The sequence below is a fragment of the Mchenga conophoros genome, linkage group LG17, assembly GCF_057382185.1.
Source record: "Mchenga conophoros isolate Kocher_MC1m ecotype Shallow Benthic linkage group LG17, M_conophoros_male_GT1.1, whole genome shotgun sequence".
NCBI lineage: Eukaryota > Metazoa > Chordata > Actinopteri > Cichliformes > Cichlidae > Mchenga > Mchenga conophoros.
In genome coordinates, this window is record NC_140542.1 from 31,305,387 (window position 1) to 31,323,243 (window position 17,857).

The window sequence follows — 17,857 nt, forward strand, 5'->3', positions numbered from 1 at the left end:
TCGCAGTGTAGGTGTGTGAGTTGCATACAGGATACAGTGGTTATGACAAAGCTAGCCACAGAGAGATGGAAAGTGACACAAGCAAATATTGTTCAATACATTTATATGCTGTACGCATGCAAAAATATAGATACAGAAAAGCAGTCAAAGGAAGTGGTGGTGTACCAATTTAGGAGCACATGACCAAGACAAGAGCCAGCATACAGGCTGACAGCACATGATGCTGTGTGTGGATCAGAGGCAGGCAGACACAAAGTCAGACACTGAAGTCGCAAGCTAGAAGCTCGGGGGATTTCCTTTCATTGAGCAACTTTGGAGTTGCAGTCAAACCATAAAAGCCTTCCTCATTAAGCCTCAGAATTGCAGCACAGAAGACGTTCTTCTTTCACAGAGGCTTAGATCTGCCGTGTGTATTCTTGTTTACTTGCTCTTCCAGACAAACATTTGTTCACATTTTTTAATAACAACAGGCTAGGATGCACACTAGATTAAAGAGCCCAGCTGATAATGGATTCTTAAGGCCGGTGCAGTTTTGATGTTCTCCAGAAATGTACACTTCCCAACCCAAAGAGTCTCACACACTAGTATTTTAGTGGACTGCCTTTAGCTGTGATGTGGCATTGTTTCAACAAACTTAGGGAGTGTTAGAGGATTTGGACCACTGTGTAAAGTCTTTTGCAGCACATCCCAAAGGATTCTCAGACGGGTTCAGTTCTGAACTCTGATGATCGATTCATGTGCAAAAATTATGTCTCATGCTCCCATGTGAACCCAATGAATCCTGGCATTGTCATCTTGGCCTATGCCCGTACTACCAAAACAAGACAAGAAAACAAACAAACAAAAAAAAACACTGATGCAAAATGTAAGCAGTGTATTCAAATAATCAGCTGACCAATAGAAGCAACCCAAGAATCATAAAACTGACCTCACAACCTCAGTAGGCACTAGGCACGCCCGTGATGTGCGTCTAGAATCCATGCTTTACATTGCCAAGCAAACTGACAGCTACACAGCTGTTTAGTCCCAATCTCTTGGGTTCTCTTCATATTTTGCATTTAGAAATGATCTTATTTTCACTAATAAACATAGTAATACTAAACACAGTAATCTCAAACCACTTTCCTTATAGATTTATTCCTGACCACACCTGACACTTTAATTGAACACTTCATAACGTAGCATCAGTAGTTTCTGCTTCTTTTGCTTGATGCAAAATAATGTAACCTTTCTGAAACATCTTTTCCACGATCCCGGGACATGTCTTCTGACATGTTTTAAGCAATTATCCATTGGAAGACTGTTTGCATTTGCTTCCTTAAATTAAGTAGCCTTTTTGGCTAAATTGTGTATTTCACAAACTAGTTAGAAACTTGGGCTCGTGTCAAAATGACCACATCCACAAAAATATGACTACTTGACATTTCCTAACAAGAAGGCTATGGACATACAAACCTCCAGTATCCCAATATGACGGGCTAATATCAGCTAATAATATAGGCCACTGAATAAAGCCAAACTAAGTTGATTGTATTGTAAAACTAGAACTCGTGTGCATAACTTTTCCTCCAATTCTTGGAAGGGTGGGCTGTTCCAGAACAACAGCATATTTAGCTTTCAGGCTCAACATAACTTAAACTAGACACCACTATCTCTTTGTTTTCTTTAATGAAAACTTTAATTACCCATGAGAATTTCTTCTTCTATGTCATCTTTGTTGCCTGAGCAAGCATGAGATATTTAACAACACAGATTCCCAACTGGATCCGGTTATTTCCACGGGGGATTATAGACATTCGGATGCCACAAAGATTTTTTTTTTGGGCCCTATAAGATGAGATGAGATGAAATTTTAATGATTCCTAAGGGGAGGTTGAGCTGTTACAGGAGCAAACACTAATAAGTCACTGAAAAACAAACAAGGCGTAAAGAGAGGAGAATAAAGAAAAAATGAAGCTGCAGGCAACTCAGTGACAACTGCAGCATGTGTGACGAAATGTAAACATGTATTACAAAAATATAAGAGTTTAAATCAAATGCAGAAAGTACTAGTACTGCTGCTTTCCTGAGGGATCTAATGATTAAATAAAAAAGCCCAAATTATTCTGTTTAATGATAAAAGATGAAAAAGATCCAAGATTTCTCTCGTTTTGTTCAACAGAAGCAACAACACTTCAATTCAGCTCACTCTAACTTTTGCTAAAAACTGCTAAAACTATCCTGCAACAATGTCAGTATACAAAAAATGTATTAGTGTCATGTTGTCAACCAGCACAATGTCAAAAATCAGTCCTATCATGTTAGGACACTGGTGACACAATCCAGAAGAGTTCATTGTGACTATACCAGGATCTGCCCACAGTGTTCTTCATATTGTGTAGGTAGTAGGGGTGGGGGGGAAAATCGATACTGTGTAGTATCGTGATATTTTGTTTGCTAATAATGTATCGATACAGGGACAGCAGAAATCGATATTTTGTTACAAAAAAAAGTTTGTGGAATGGAACATGCTCTGACTTCAGAGCATTTTGATCCTTTTTCTGAGCAAGAACCCTGACATTCCTTCACTGTCCAAATGTGTTTAACTTTTTTTTTTGGCAGCAATAAACATGACAGTTTACTTATTTTAATTTAAGACATGTTTTATTTTAATTAAGTTTAAAACTTTTTTATTTAATGTAAAATTATATTTTGTTTTAATTTACTTTCAAATTCTTCAGTTGCTGAAGGGGCTGCATAGTTTTCATAAATTTCAAAGTTCAGAATAGCTATAATTGTACCAGATGGTTGCATTCAGTTAAGTTGGACTAGACTGTAATACAAACCGTTCAGTTTGTCAACAATAAAACTGACTGAAATGAGAGACTGAGTGTGAGACTTTGATATTAGATAAAATGAATATTGATAAAGTTTACCTTTATGGACAGAATCTGAAGATCGCAAAATATTTTAAAAAAATTGCAATAATATCGTATCGTGCGTTAAGTATTGTGATAATATCGTATCGTGGGATGTATGGTGATTCCCACCTCTAGTAGGTAGCTCCCTTTTCGCCTGCTAAACAACCGCTTCCCCATTGTGTCCTTTAAAGATGTCCTATAGTGACTGGCACCGACACATGAGCAGCAGATCCAGTCGTGCAGGGTGTAAAGTGGGAGGGTCAATGGATCAGACTTGTTTTTCCAGCACATCCCAGGGATGCTTGATCAGAATGAGATCTGGGGGATTTGAAGGCCATTTCAACACCCTGAACTCTTTGTCATGGATCTCAAACATTCCTGCTGAAGACTAAGGATTGTATGTAGCATGTTTGCAAGTTTAGGTAGGTGTAACAGTCACATCAGTGCCACAGCTGCTTCCACTGGCTTGTGTTCTTTCTATTATCTTTTGCCATCTTTCCCCCAACATGCACCTAGCCACAGAGACAAGGTAAAAGCGGAAGTCTGATGTGTTTTAGCAACCAGCAGTAGAGTTTTCAGAACTTTGGTTTAGACTCCCTTCAGGTCTTGTGGCATCATTGAGTCATGCTCAGTTCTCCTGTTTTGGTAAGTACTAATCATTGCTTACTGGGAACACATGACATAATGTGTTGGAGATGCTCTAATCTAGTTGTCTTGTCACTACCTTGACAAAGTCACTCACTTTAGTTTCCAAGTTCAGCACATCAACTTCAAGAACTCTTCACTTGTTGGTTAATAGTGATTATCGTGGCCAGTGTTGGGAAGGTTACTTTTAAAATGTATTCCATTACAGATTACATGCCCCAAAATGTATTCTGTAACGTATTCCGTTTCTACTTTGGCAGCTTCTTACTCGATGAGAGTAACGTATTCTGAATACTTTGGATTACTTAATATATTATCATGCTGTTTACAACTACGTGAATGTACTATTGCTGTGATTTATTACCGTTACCGAACCATAGTAAAGGGACCTCTGGCTAATACGTGGGGTTCGTGTCGGGCTCGTAGCCGAAAAAAAGCTTTACTTTGTTGTCTGGGTCAACTTTTCTTGCAAGAGACAGAGAGAGGCGTTGAAAGGCTGCTCCAACGGAACTTATTGTTTCGGAGGAAAACACAAACACAGCGTACAGTCTTAATAGCTTACTTACACCTGGGCTCGTCAGGCACTCTTCTTGGCTGCAGTGGTTATTATTATATTTACATGCTTCCAGCTCCTGTTTTTGCTCGATGACAACTCGTACTTTTCCTTTTTCTCCCTCCCTCGCTCACAGACACATAACGGGTATGACAGTCCATTCTCCCTGCAGCACGGACTACACTGCCTATGATGCTACATTCTTTAGAGCATTCTTTAGAACATCTGCGGTACATGTATTCCGTTACTCCCCAACACTGATCGTGGCTCATAGGTGCACACACAAGATTATTCGCTAATGCATACATTTCTCCTGTAAACCTTAAAATCCTTCATTTTCACTCATAAATCAATCCACAGACACGCAAAAACAAGTTTGGAGCAGCAGGTGGTTGCGGCTTTGGTGGTCACAGCCAGAGCTCTGTGCCTGCCTCACCTTCCTCAGCAGAAAATAGAAGGTAGAGGATGCTTTGTAAAATTAAAAGCAATTAGAGGAGTCACTATACAGCATCACCCATCTTTTGTTCCACTGGGACAACTAAAAATGTGTATGATATAATGTTTAACACTTGAGTATCATACTATTGCTCACATTTTACTACCTCAAAAACACAGATGTCAGTTTTGTTACGTCATAGGTTACATCACCAAGATGCTACTGACACATTTTAGCCAGAAGCCCAGAAGTATTGAGGTTTTAAACCCATCCCTAATGGCAGAGCATGAGTAAAAGCCATGACTCCCTCGAGTTCCTGCAGCATCTCCCCTCCACCCTTCTCTCTCTCCCTCTCTCACAACCAAAGATTCTTCTACACATTTACACCACTGCAGGACCCACTGGGAGTGTGGCCGGCAGAGTGTGGTTTATGTCTGTAAAAATAGCTCTCGCCATCAATAGAACACTCAGGCTTAAACTAGGCCTTGACATCATTTCTTTATAAACACAGGGATGATGCAGAGAAAGAAAGGAACATACTGATAAGAAAAAGAGAGGGAGACAGCATACACTCCTCACAGGGTGTCCTGCTTCAAGGAAGTGTTTCTACTTTGGCAGCTTCTGCAAGTTCCCATTTGTATGTTTTACTAAGAACAGGAAAGAAACCGTCCAGTAAACAGATAACTTGTAGGTACACACTAAGATTAGAATGAGCTAAAAATGTCTGCTCTCTCATAAAACTGCCTTGTGCAGGAGACGAATTAAAGAAAATGAGAAATTTAGTGCAGTAAAAAGGATACATTGGCTCTTAAAAAAATGTAATAACCCCAAATGAGTACTTTCCTCGAGGTGCAGCTCAATCTGCATAATGTCTAGAGGGGCTTTGGTGGATCCTTTTTCATGTGCTTTAGCTCAGGTATTTTGTTAGGCTGTCTAGAGGATACTCTGCAGGCATAGCAGCTCTTCTTTGGGCTTGTTCTGTGCCCTTCAAATGGCATATTTTCTTTATCTAAAATCATCCTGTAGTAGATCTGCTTTAATGTTTACTTACAGTCATAGTTCTGCTCCATCACCCCTAAAGAAAACTTAACTTGGGAAATTATGTCACTATCAGTGAGAGAGCAGATGTCCATAAACATCATCAAGATTCACTTTGATGATATCTCCACTATGCATCAGGCTTGAATACGCCTATTTAATGACATGGTAACACAGATGGAGACCAGTTCATTTATGCTGGGGGACTTTAACATATCCCTACTGATTACTGGAGAAGGGAAATTCCTTCTCTCCAACCCTACCCATTCTAAGGAGACATGGGTAGCCACTGTGTGGTGCCCAGGGATTAATTCCAGCTGTAAGCCAGTGCGCTTCAATCAAGGACACTGTGACAGGAGAATTATCCTAGCATGTCATTTCTTTAGAAAGAGAGAGAGCACTAAATCATCTTCACATGCATTAAGGCTTACGTACCTACTAACTGATGCATGATTTGAGAACCCACTTCAGCTTTATGCAAATTATGTGTTCACAAAGACAACCCTTTGAGGTTTGATTTTTATCATCTTTAGCAAAATATTTGTGTTTTGAAAAAGATAGCTCAACCAGTTCCTCAGTGTAATAAAATGCCTGATAAATTGTTGATATCATTAGCCTATGGGTAGGTACACTTTCATAAATCTGTATTTATGAATGCGGCAGATAAAGTGTGTGTATGTGTTTGAAATAAATTCCCTGCATTTGCATAAAGGACTGTTTGTTCTCAAAGAGAAGGAGATGAAAAATGTAACAGTTCTACTTTAACTAGCCTTGGGTTGTGGTGTGTTCAATGCCATGTCGTGTTGCAGAGCATTGCAAAGTGTTGCAAAATGATCTATAAATACAGCTCCTCCTCCAGTAGGAGTAGCAGCCAAACAGAAGTTAACTTTGGTAAAGTGGAGGCTGTTTGTAACTTTGGGCTGATGGGGAGCTACACTGTAACAAAATACTGGGATATTATTTCTTTTTTTTCTTTTCTTTTTTTTAAAATATGTTTTCTGTGTGTTTTGTGTGTTCACAGTGTTCTCCAACAAGCCACCTCTCGCCTGGCGTGAACGCCTGTGTGGGCTTGTTAACTAATCTGTGTTGAGGACGAGGTAAAGCAGGTGAAAACTAAAACGCAGAGTCGACCAGTTGCAAACATCCTTAATGAAAAACAGGCCGGAACGATTTAACGATATAAGGAGATAAACTGAAAAATAAATAAATAAATGTCAGACAAATGTCCTACCTGCGAATGCGGGGAGGTTTTGGAGGTGGAGTGTCCCATGTATCATCCGATAATTGGTTGCTTGCTTTGTCAGGACTGCTTTCATCCTGGACACACACACAAGAGTAACAAAATAGTTGGACACGACATTTGTGAAAAGTGGAAAATATGGGAAACCCTCTTATTTTTCCTTCCTGTCATATTTAGATGCTGGAAAGCAACTACAATCATCCCTACTTTTAGTTAATCAATATATTTAATTTTTTGTATACCTGTTTGCATATTTACATGAAAGATGAAGCTTATTTTTCATCAAGGCCTCTGGACTAACCCTCTTTCTTCTCACCTAAATGTTCCTGAAGCAGAGGTAACAAGTTGCTACAAAGTTGCTTCACCAAACGATGAAAGACTTATTCTGAAAGAAGCCCTCCCCCAAACAACAATTTTTCTCTCTCTTCCTCTCAGCTCTCATCTTTCCTCTTCTCCCCTGTGACTCATTAGTTTGACTCCCTCCCCACTCTGATAATGAGAAGATGACAGGCCAACTTCAGTTGTCAAACTCATGACATAGGGGCAAACCGGGCCATTTGAACGCTCTAGTCTGCCGAGGAACTAAATTCTGATCTAAGAAAAGAGGGCAGGAACACAGCTTCTTTAGCTCCGTATGTCCACGTATGTTGTGAGAACCGATCTAGTGGGACGGTTTCCTGTGAACAAAGGCGGGCGTGAGCGTGCGGAGAAACATGTGGGATGCGTGTATGTGGAGGCTTATTGTTCCCAATGCCACAGAGATCACCTATGTGGGTGTTTTAGTCACCAACAATGGCTGACTGGACATGAGTCAATGCATGTATGGACTGAGTCAGTACAGCACAGCAATACTGATGTGCTGTTTGTGCGTGCAGCGTTCTTCTTGGACTTGCAACTAAGTGAGATAACAACAGGGTCACGATCAGCAGCTACAGACTTGTGCTGCAGTTTATGTCACGCTTGGTGCAAACCACACCTTATCCTTAAATGATTAATAGCATAAATTTTAAAACAAGGGAAGTAGTGATACAGTTTGTCCACATTTTAGAGCCGCTCAAAGATATATTGAGCTCCACTTTACAAAGTATGTCAGCAGATTCTTTTCTAATGTCAAAAACAGTTGTGTCCGTCTGTGTGACCGTGTCTTGCGAGGGTCGCCCTTTCCCAACGGATGTGTTTTTCTATTCTCAGACTCAGAGTGCATTATGGGAGAGAAGTGATGTCACCAAAGCTTCCTAAGCAGGAAGTGAGCTTCTGGATTACTGCCAGCACACTGTCTCATCAGCTCTGTATCCCCCCCTCCCCCCACACCTCCCACAGTCTTAAGATTTGCCAGTCTTAAAAGCTCTCTCATTGATTCCCATTTCCACCATGTCTATGTTTTCACAGGTCAGGTGGAGCACTCATTTCTTGATGTTACCTCACCTGATGCTGCTTTGCATCATTTTAATTTCTCTTTAGGATTAAAAGGCTGTGAAATGGCACCACCTCAACACAGCTAGCACCTAAAGCTTCCCATCTTCTTCAGGCAGAAACGTTTGACACAGAAACTGGTTGCATTACTTCAGAGGCCACTGGTGTAAAATGCTGATGGGTATTTGTATAGCATGTTGCATATGCTGCACTTAAACTTGCATTTGTGAGCTTGTTTCTCTTAAAAAGCAACTGAAGCAAACATGCCTCAGAAAGAGGCAGCAGATTTATGGTCTGGTATTTTATCTGCTCACAATACATTTATTATTACTTGCAATTATTCTTCACTTACAGTAACAGCAGTTTCTGTTTATATCACTTAATGTGCTCTACTGATTTCAGCCTCTTACAGTGAAGCTTGTGCAGTCCTTCTATGGTCTAGCTCTCTAAATATAGAGCAGCTTGTAGTCTCTTTAAGGCTGCTTGATGGGATGACAGGAAGAATCTATAGTTAAATGATAATTTGTGTTCCAAAACGAGATTAGAGCGTGAATATTTAAAAACACAAAGTTTTGGTGTCTTTCAAGTTTGGGAAATAATATTTGTCCCTCTTTTTTTGTGTTGTTTTGTTCTTTAGGCTGGGTATATGCTGTGCACTGTCCTAAATGAAAGGTCATTGTGAAAAAACATGGCATCGGTTCATATCAAAGTGTCCATATCTATGAGCCAAGTAGCGAAAGAAAAGAAAAAAGAAATCCATTCCCAGTTGTAGCAGCCCTATTCAAACTTGAGGACGAAACACAGAAGAAGAAATTCTCATACAGTCTACATACATCAAGCTTTAGTTTCAGTTTATTAGACCTACGTTGTACAGTGTCATTTGCAACAAACTTTGATCATATGAGAAAAAATTTTTTGGCCATGGGAGGAGGACCAGAGACAATTCAGGACACTTTGTATAGAGCGCTTGTGTATTTGGGGGCAATAGAGGATAATGTAAAGCAATTTAAAATGAGGTCAGTGGTAAGTGACAGAGCAAAGCGCTTCCAGTTGTTTTTAAATAGCTGAAATTGTCTGCAGTCCTCAGAGTACTCTGTACAGAGATATCTCTCGTTTTAAGCACAATCACAATGACTCTTCTTTTTCTGTCTGTAAACAAAAGTTTTCTTTAGACCTCTCCACACCATCTTCTCCCCTGTGACTAATTATCTGTATTTTTTTCCCCTCCACTCCCAGTAAGTTACTCAGCGACATCCTGTCTTGCTTTAACACTACAGAGCATGCATAGTGTGTGTGTGTGTGTGTGTGTGTCATACCATGCCATCATGGATCTGTGTGCTGGTGGGACTCTCCAGCTGCTGTAGCTGTTTCTCAAACAGTTGAGCGATGGCTCTATGAACCAGCTCATACTGCTCCTATAGATAGAAAGAAAACAGACACATGATGAGGCAGGAGGGAGAGAAAAAAAAACTGGTGCATGAAGAAAGAGATAAGGGTTAAATGCACAAGATGTGAGAGGAAAGAGAGAAGTAGAGGAGGGGGAAAAAACAAGTTTCAGCAAATCAATATCAAATCAAATATACTTTCCACTCTATCAAAACAGATTTCATTAGTTACAAGCTTCCTACAGGATGGCGGTCTGAGACTTTGAACTCAAACCTGTGTCAGCGTTTGGCAAATCAATTCTGTAATTCAATTAACCGAGCTCATTTTCACTCCTGGGAGAGAAAAAGAAACAGCTCGGACTAAAGGTACAAATTTGACTCTTTGTCAAAGTGCAAAATGCCTCCTGGCGAAAATCACACATTAACTACAGGAAGTAAACATGAAAACACACCCATGTTAAAAATTGTGGCAAAACAACCTCAACCAGTTACACGCAGCGATGGGAACGCGAGACAATGAAAGAACCTTTTCAACCAGGTATGTAGCAAAACGAGATGAGAATGAAGGGGCGACCTTTAGCAGGAAATAAGCTTATTATTACAGCTGTGCATTCGAACATTATACCCTTAAAAGAACAGAAGGTTAACAATATCTCTTTTCCAAATCTTGCAGAAATACAGTTTAACACTTCAGTTATATGATAACATGCCTTTTTTTTTTTTTTAATTACAATGAAGGAAATGAAAATCTACTTGGCAGCCATTACCACACATACATTACAGCCAGGCGATCAAGGTTCACATCAACATTAAACAAACTTTATCCTGCAGACACAGAACAAACTGTGTGGTGTCTGTCTGATTGAACCCATGTGACAAAGGAGCAGAAGACTGTCCAAAGAATTTCCACTGAGGGAGTGTTCGTGCTGATTTTAATTACCTCCTGCCTGCGGCACTCTACCTAAGTGCCACTTCTCATCTAAACCGAACAGATTATTTCCCACGACCGAGTATTAGGGCCACATTAAGAAAAATATTTAAAAATTGTGTGCATTTTGAGAAAAAAGTCAAAATGTGGAGATTACAGTTGCCAATGCCACGGCTCATATACATTCTACAAAACGCCTTGTGTAGACGAGTCAGTGAAACTAACTGATCAGCTGTCCTATCGCCTCTTGTGATTCCACTAGTATCCTTTCACCTGCCCATTTCATTTTGGACAAATCTGGCCAAGTCCTCCAACTTTGTGTTTGCTTTTTTTTTCTTCAGTGTTCTTTTACTTATCACACCACTGTGTTTATGTGCTAAAAGAGAAATTACTTCCTTTTAAATGAAACCAAGTACGATCTCGCTAACTCAGCGACACAAGGCATTTTGTAGAGGGTATAGCAGCCGTGGCAGTTTGTCTTGAAACACCTGTAATCTCCATATTTTGACTTTATTTTCAAAATGTAAATGTTTTTCTTTAAGTGGCTCTAATACTCCTACATAATTTCCAGTAACGAGAACACATCTAATACAGAAAAACCCTATATATAAAAAGGGTGTTATATATGACGACGTCTCGAGTTCGTGACCTCAGGGCCATGGTTGTGCGTGGCAGCAGTAAAGCTTCTGAGGACTGATTAGCATTTCTGTGCTGGTATGGAACAAGTAAATAAATGATCGCTCTGCATAAACATCCGTTTCATTAATTTACATCTGTAATGAAAGCTAAGGCAACAAACCTTGGTTTGAACAGCCGAGTGTCGCTGTGTCCTCATCTCTTGGATCAACCGGAATACATTAAAATCTTCTGGAATTTTCTTTACAACGTTAAAAGAGAATTAAAAGAAATGTTAAAATCGATCTAATGTGTACATTTGCACAGGTAAGTGTGTGTTGACATACCCCGGCTTTGAGGAGGTTCCATGTGTAGTCAATAGCACAGATAGCTCCTGTCCTCCCACAGCCTGCACTGTGATTAGTGGAAACACACACATATACACAAATAAGCTTTTGTTGTATCGGTGCACTAGATAACTAGATTTCTATTACTGAGAAGCATCTGCTCTTTTTGTATGTTGTTTGCATGTGTGTAATAACACCTCATCCAGACAGGAAGGAGACAGGAGCCTCACAGAAGCGCGCGCGCACACACACACACACACACACACACACACACACACACACACACACACACAAAAAAAAAAAAAAAAAAATCATAAAAAGTGATCTCACGCTGTCAGCAAGCATTCTGCTACTATAAAGAGTACCGTTTCTCCACACAAACAGCGCACATCAACCCACACAAAGCATCTTAACAGATGCAGAGATGCAGCTTTAAGTCCTGCTGTGTAACAGAGGAACCAGGAAATGTCCTCAGGCTGCTCATTATAGCTCATTACACACACATGGAGACGAGTGTGTGCATTGTGTGTACACCCATGCATGTGCGCAGCAGAAAGCTAGAAACTGTGGGCTTGTAATTATTCTGCTTTTGTTTACACTCAAGTTGATAACTTTACCATTTAAGCTTCTTACTGTACTATACTGATAATATTTACATTTGTAGCCTAGAACTTTCTGTCAAGTCTCCAGCTTCAGTAAATTGGGTAAAACCTGCTTTGTTTAAGGCAATTAAGCATTTTACATGAATCCATTTTTAGAAATTTCATATATTTCACATATTAGCTGAATTTCACCAAAACAACAAAAACATTAAAACTCAATTTCAGCTAAGAGTAGATGCATGCATAACTACCTGCAGTGTACACATATTGGGACATCATTGTTCTCTTGGTATTCTCTCATCAGCCCAATCATATCCAAAATGGAATCAAATGATGAGGGGACGTCATGATCTGGCCAGTTCATATAATGGAACTGTGTTATCCTACGGGATTCCTGCAGGAAAACAAACGTTGATAACTGAGTGGAGAGTCAGATGAAAGCTGGTTCAGTGGTGAAGGAGTGAAACTATGATATGCCATGAACAATGTTGCCAAACTGAATCTTTAAAAAAAAAAAAAAAACTTTATTGACACACAGTTTAAGTATAATCCCACCCCATGGACCTCCAACTTGTACACAAAGGAAATCGTTTTTCACACTAACCCAAACAGCTCTCTCCAGATGCATCTGTAGTCTGCAGTATTCAAGCCTGAAGACGGTGCATCAGATCTGGAGCATGACCAGTTGTTTTATTTTTGTTTGGATGTTTTAAAAAAAAAAAAAAAAAAAAAAAAAAAAAAAAAAAATCCCTCACACACACAAAAAAAACCCTAAACAAACAAATAGAAAAAAAACAAGAGTGCAGCGTGACTGTCTGACTGTCTATGCAGACCTGTCAGGATATTGCACTGCAACAGCCTGAGACGTCTGAAGGATGTTTGTGGTCATTCAGCACAAACGGGAATTTTTTAATGCACCAATCGTCCTGCGTGCAACATTTGGCTCCTGGTCAAATGGCTCCTTTTTCCTCAAACTCAAATTTAAAGGTTGGCGTTTAGATGCATGCAAGCAGTTGAAGGGGGACTTTGGGTTTATGGCTGCAAAAAGAAAGCCTAATTGTATTTGTTGGAAAACATGTGGATATGAAGTTTATTTGTAGGCAATCTTGTCGCTATTGTGATAGGCTGTAGCGTTATCTGAAAGTTAACACTTACTTTAGACTGGTTTCTTGATAAACTACATTAGGTATTAATGAAGAGGTCTCGAGAGAAAGCACTTACATTTTCATACTGTGCTGTCAAAGTCCTGATGAAGTAGTCTGTTCTGGCCTGCTCCGATTCCTAGAAAACAAAAACATGTGAGAAAAGAGGCAGTCCCAAAACGCAGACCTGCTACGTGCACTCGTCTCACACTCACACAGAGCTGTATCATCACAGATTTGTCTACTTACATAGGAGATTCTGAAAGGGCCAAAGCTCATAGGCTGCTCCCCCTGCATCGGGAAATACCGCTCACACTTTTTCTAACCAGAGAAGAAAAGTTAGCTTTGGCTGAGAACAAAATACGAGACAGACACCACAGCTTCCTGTGAACACACACTTTCAAGATTCAAAATAAACAATTAATGTGACATGTAGAACATAGATGGTGACAAATATAAGTGACTAATTATGTGCTTACTATAGCCATACGTGCAAGCAATATAGAGCTCAAAATAAGTGATCAGTGAATTCACATCGTCTCTTTCCACAAACATTTTTTTTTATTAGAAAAAAGAAAAGCAGTTGTGATTTTACATGTGCAAAAATGTGCACACTTACTCTTCCCATCTCAAACTCTCGACAAGCCATCACAATAACCTGCGAAGACACAAAAAGGAAGGATTACAATATAAACATTTAAGCTCTCAAAACTAAAAACGCAGATTTTTATTCATTCCTGCGTGCTTAGATTTAAAAGAGTTAGAGAAACTAAGCAGAGCATCCTTCACGTTTGATCGCACATTTCCATGCAGCTGCATTTCAGGTCATTCCCTTTGATCCTACAGGAGTAATTATCAAAGCTGCAGACTCATCCCTCTTCATAGCACTAGTTAAACCTAATCATAGCCCTCCTCCCTCTTCTCATCTTTGTCCATCTGGTTACAGCATAAGCACTCTCCATCTGCCTCTTAATTCCTGACGACACAATTAAATATTTATTTTGAGTATCTTCATTATTACAGTCTTACTTCGTACACTTAATTTATTTAACCGCCACTAATGTCAACATTTTTTCTCCAATTTGTGTGATGACGCAAACCTTTTGTTCTTCCAAATCTGCACTCTTGGAAAGAGTAAGCGCTCATTTAAAAGAAAACAAATAAACAAAAAAAGGAGAATTACATTTTACATTTAAAAAAAGAAAAAAAAAAAAGTCTTCTGTTAGCTGCGGCTAGTTCTTGCAGCATTTTGCAAAAACACATTAGGTAATAAACCCTCTCTTCCTCTTCAGCCACCCTGCTAACAAAAGATCCCCCGGCAGCACAGCAGTTTTTATGCTTTTTGTGGCTAGCTTGCCAAATACTTGCACTGTTAAGGTGCCATTTCCAGCTCTTGCAGCACCACCTCTCCCTTGCTATTGTGCTCTTCTAGTGGTCACTCGCAGTACTGCAACAAAACAGTCAACGCAACACCCCGAAGCGTGCATCCAAACTGTACATCAGACTTTTCCTGCTCTCTTTACCTTCAACGTTTTAGCTCAAAAACAGCACTTAGATACACGATTCAATTGTTCACAATGAGAAAAACAAAAAAAAAATATCCCCATCCATTGACTTCCAGTCTTCTAGTAAGGAAAACTCACAGCAACATTGTATTCCCAGATCATCCTCCAGAAGTCGATGACAGTGTTCGGCAGTGGACCCTGAGTTGCAATATAGGCCTCTGGGCCATCCATACCCTGAAAGCAGAGAAAACATGTTCACCGATCAATTATATTAACACATTCAGCGAGGATTAATCACATGACTCAGTACACTATAAGAACTTTTCCACTAAACTGTAAACAACATGCCAGAGAACATGGTAAAGTAACCTGACATTTACCTTAATGAAGTTAGCATTGATGTAATCTGTGTCCTGATTGGTTGTTTTTAGCTTCAGCTTCACTCTACTGTGATCAACTGGGGAGGAAATGGAAAGAAATATTTTCTCTATTAAAACATTTTCTTCTTATTGAAACAAAAATAAACAAAAAATAAATGAGGATATAAGTGGGAACAAGTAAAATATGTGATATAATGGACACAGTATTATCCTCCATTTTTATGTACAGTGCGTGTGTGTGCATACACATCTGTCACAGATGAACCAGTTTTTCCTTTGCCTTGTCAGCAACCCATTCACTAAAAGCCTTAATGAATGAATGGACAGAGGAGAAAAGCAGGATAAAGGTATAAAAAGTAGGACAGATGTTGGATCACGTAAGCTTCCCCCGAGGTTATTATTAAGTACCGCAAGACCTCTGTGTAGGAAACCATTGCATGACCTACGGCAGCTGTAGCTGCTATAAATGGATCTCTAAATATACTTTGTTATTTCCTAAATTTCATTCATTTAACCAAGTAGTTAGAATAAAACCCTCAAAGTAAACACGAGCAGGTGACAATATCTAAAAAGATATTTGACATTTGTTGGGGCTGTTACCAGCTTTAACTGAACACCGTTTTCTCTGGTGTACAGTGACCTTTAAAGCTGAGCTGATATGTGCATGACGCTTATAAGCTGCTCGTCATGCAGGGAGCAAAGTTTCATATAGATTATATTGTCAGGCAACACTTCTGATCAAAACGCCAAGTGAAAGCAGGTGCGTTTATTGCTGTGAATCAACTACAGTCATGAAAAAGATGCAGAATGATAAGCTAGTGCAGCACATTTGGCCTTGATCTATGCATATATGTGCGCATACATAAAGGCCAGATGTGCATTTTGATAAACAAGATGCCAACCGGAAGGAGTAAAGCAAAAATCGTCCACAGATATTTTTACCTACTCATAGGCAGCACACAACCACCAAAACCTACAACAATGCTAAACATTATGCTCCATTTAAATCCTTGTTTATAGCAGCATTGTAGCGTAGCAAGGAGGCACATTAATGCAAAGGCCAGGTGTGACCAAAAAGTTCCCATAAAAATCAAAAGTTAATTTCTTGTGCACCTCCAATTCTCCTCCCACTTTTCAGAGTTAACTAGGTAAGTAGCATCTGAAGGTTTGGGCATACCAAATTACCAGAATTTGCCCATTTTGTCCCCTTTGTCCTCCCCATGTCTTCTTAGTATGAAGAAGCCTTGTCTATTAATTTTTGATTGAATACATTGAAAGTTGAAGAAAAAAAAAAAAAAACAAGAGAAATTTGAACTAACTAAATCACGTGGAAGCTATGAGATAAATTATGCCACTCTAAGCTAAAGAAAAAAAGTTGGAGTCTTTACATACCAACCCCAACTTTTATCCTGTTTTCTTAAAAGAAAGTGGATAAATCAGCAGTGGCTCCATTCACCGAGTTGCCAGTATAACATACAAGAAAGGTACATCGAAAAGTAACATGGTCATAAATTTTTTATTAGTTTCACCTGTTTCTGATAAGTTCAAATGTGTCCTGTGGGAAAGAATCTTTCATCTGTGGAACATGACTTACATGGCAGTATATCTTTATATCTGTTCTTCTTCACATTCTCCTCTCTCTCCCCTATGTTGGTCGGGTAGATCTTCTCTGTCCGGTACTTGGTAGATAACCGTCGTAACCGCTAAAAACAAACAAGAGAACAGGACAGACTGTAAAACACTGCTTTTCTCTTTAGCAGTTAGACATTTACCATGTGAAGTGGTTAAAAGTATAAACTGGTCTTCAAATAGAAGAACTCAAACATTGATTATTGTATTATTATATGATAAGACAGCAGGGTCAATCAGTGATACAAGTCAGACACAAATCAGCCTATCAACATCAGTATCACTCAAGAGAGAAAACTGGTGAGCTCGAATGAGAAAGCAAGCACTAGACAACAGCGCTAAAACCCCCAACACAAAACAAAAAAATAGAACTTACAGATGATGGTTAATAGACAGTGTTCAGTGCTCCCAACATACTCTTTCTTTAGACTGTCAACCGGGGTATATACCTGGCAACTCATTTCAGCATTTTCATTTTTAGTTTTTATCTGTCTGAGAGAAGACCACCCACAATTCACATATTCGTGGGAAATAACCTCGCTCTTGTTGTGAAAGTTTAATTGTTGATAACCAGCCCACATTCCAGATCAAGGCACCAAAAACTGGTTTGCTAGCACGTTGCCTGTAGATCGTATGGAAGATGCTGAACTGTCTGCCAATGCTTGCCTTCTACCTGCCTACTAATACTAACCAGGCCTTCAAAGTAAAAAAGTCTCGATTTAACGCTGCAATCAACACATTTCATTCTTATTCTGAAGGCCACCCGTCACGTGTCACACTTTTCACATTCTCACCACCACTTGACGAGTAGTTGCCAAGTCACTGAGGACAAGTCTGCATTTTTCATGCAAACTACAGGCAACGGCAGCAACCACAGCAATTGCAAAGAGGTTCTCAGTGTACCAGCATTTCTCTTTGTGACCAATTTTACATAGTGACTGCGAGTTCCCCAGGTGTTCACCAGTAATGATCAAGGCACATACTTTTCCAAAGAAGGGATTCGTGAGATTCCCGTGGTTGCCGGTAGGTAGCATAACAACAGCAGTGGCTGCAATGACTTTAGACATGCTCGCAAAAGTATGGGTCGACTATCGTAGGA

The 17,857-nt window shown here is 39.6% G+C and overlaps 1 protein-coding gene across 7 annotated transcripts in view; it reads right to left on the reverse strand.

Annotated features, from left to right (window-relative positions):
* LOC146555723 (tyrosine-protein phosphatase non-receptor type 12-like) overlaps positions 1-17,857 on the reverse strand; it is a 54,403-nt gene that overhangs the window by 13,007 nt on the left and 23,539 nt on the right. For all 7 annotated transcript variants that reach the window (XR_014889185.1, XR_014889184.1, XM_085251949.1 and 4 more), the window contains exons 2-12: positions 16,724-16,832; positions 15,130-15,206; positions 14,888-14,983; positions 13,864-13,902; positions 13,494-13,565; positions 13,324-13,383; positions 12,354-12,496; positions 11,501-11,567; positions 11,338-11,415; positions 9,542-9,640; positions 6,804-6,889 (exon numbers count right to left, since the gene is read on the reverse strand). Coding sequence is in view for 5 of the 7 variants with exons in the window: in XM_085251949.1 (XP_085108075.1) it covers positions 6,804-6,889; positions 9,542-9,640; positions 11,338-11,415; positions 11,501-11,567; positions 12,354-12,496; positions 13,324-13,383; positions 13,494-13,565; positions 13,864-13,902; positions 14,888-14,983; positions 15,130-15,206; positions 16,724-16,832 (926 nt within the window). In the remaining 2 variants the exon portion in view is untranslated. The remainder of the gene's footprint in view (positions 1-6,803; positions 6,890-9,541; positions 9,641-11,337; positions 11,416-11,500; positions 11,568-12,353; positions 12,497-13,323; positions 13,384-13,493; positions 13,566-13,863; positions 13,903-14,887; positions 14,984-15,129; positions 15,207-16,723; positions 16,833-17,857) is intronic.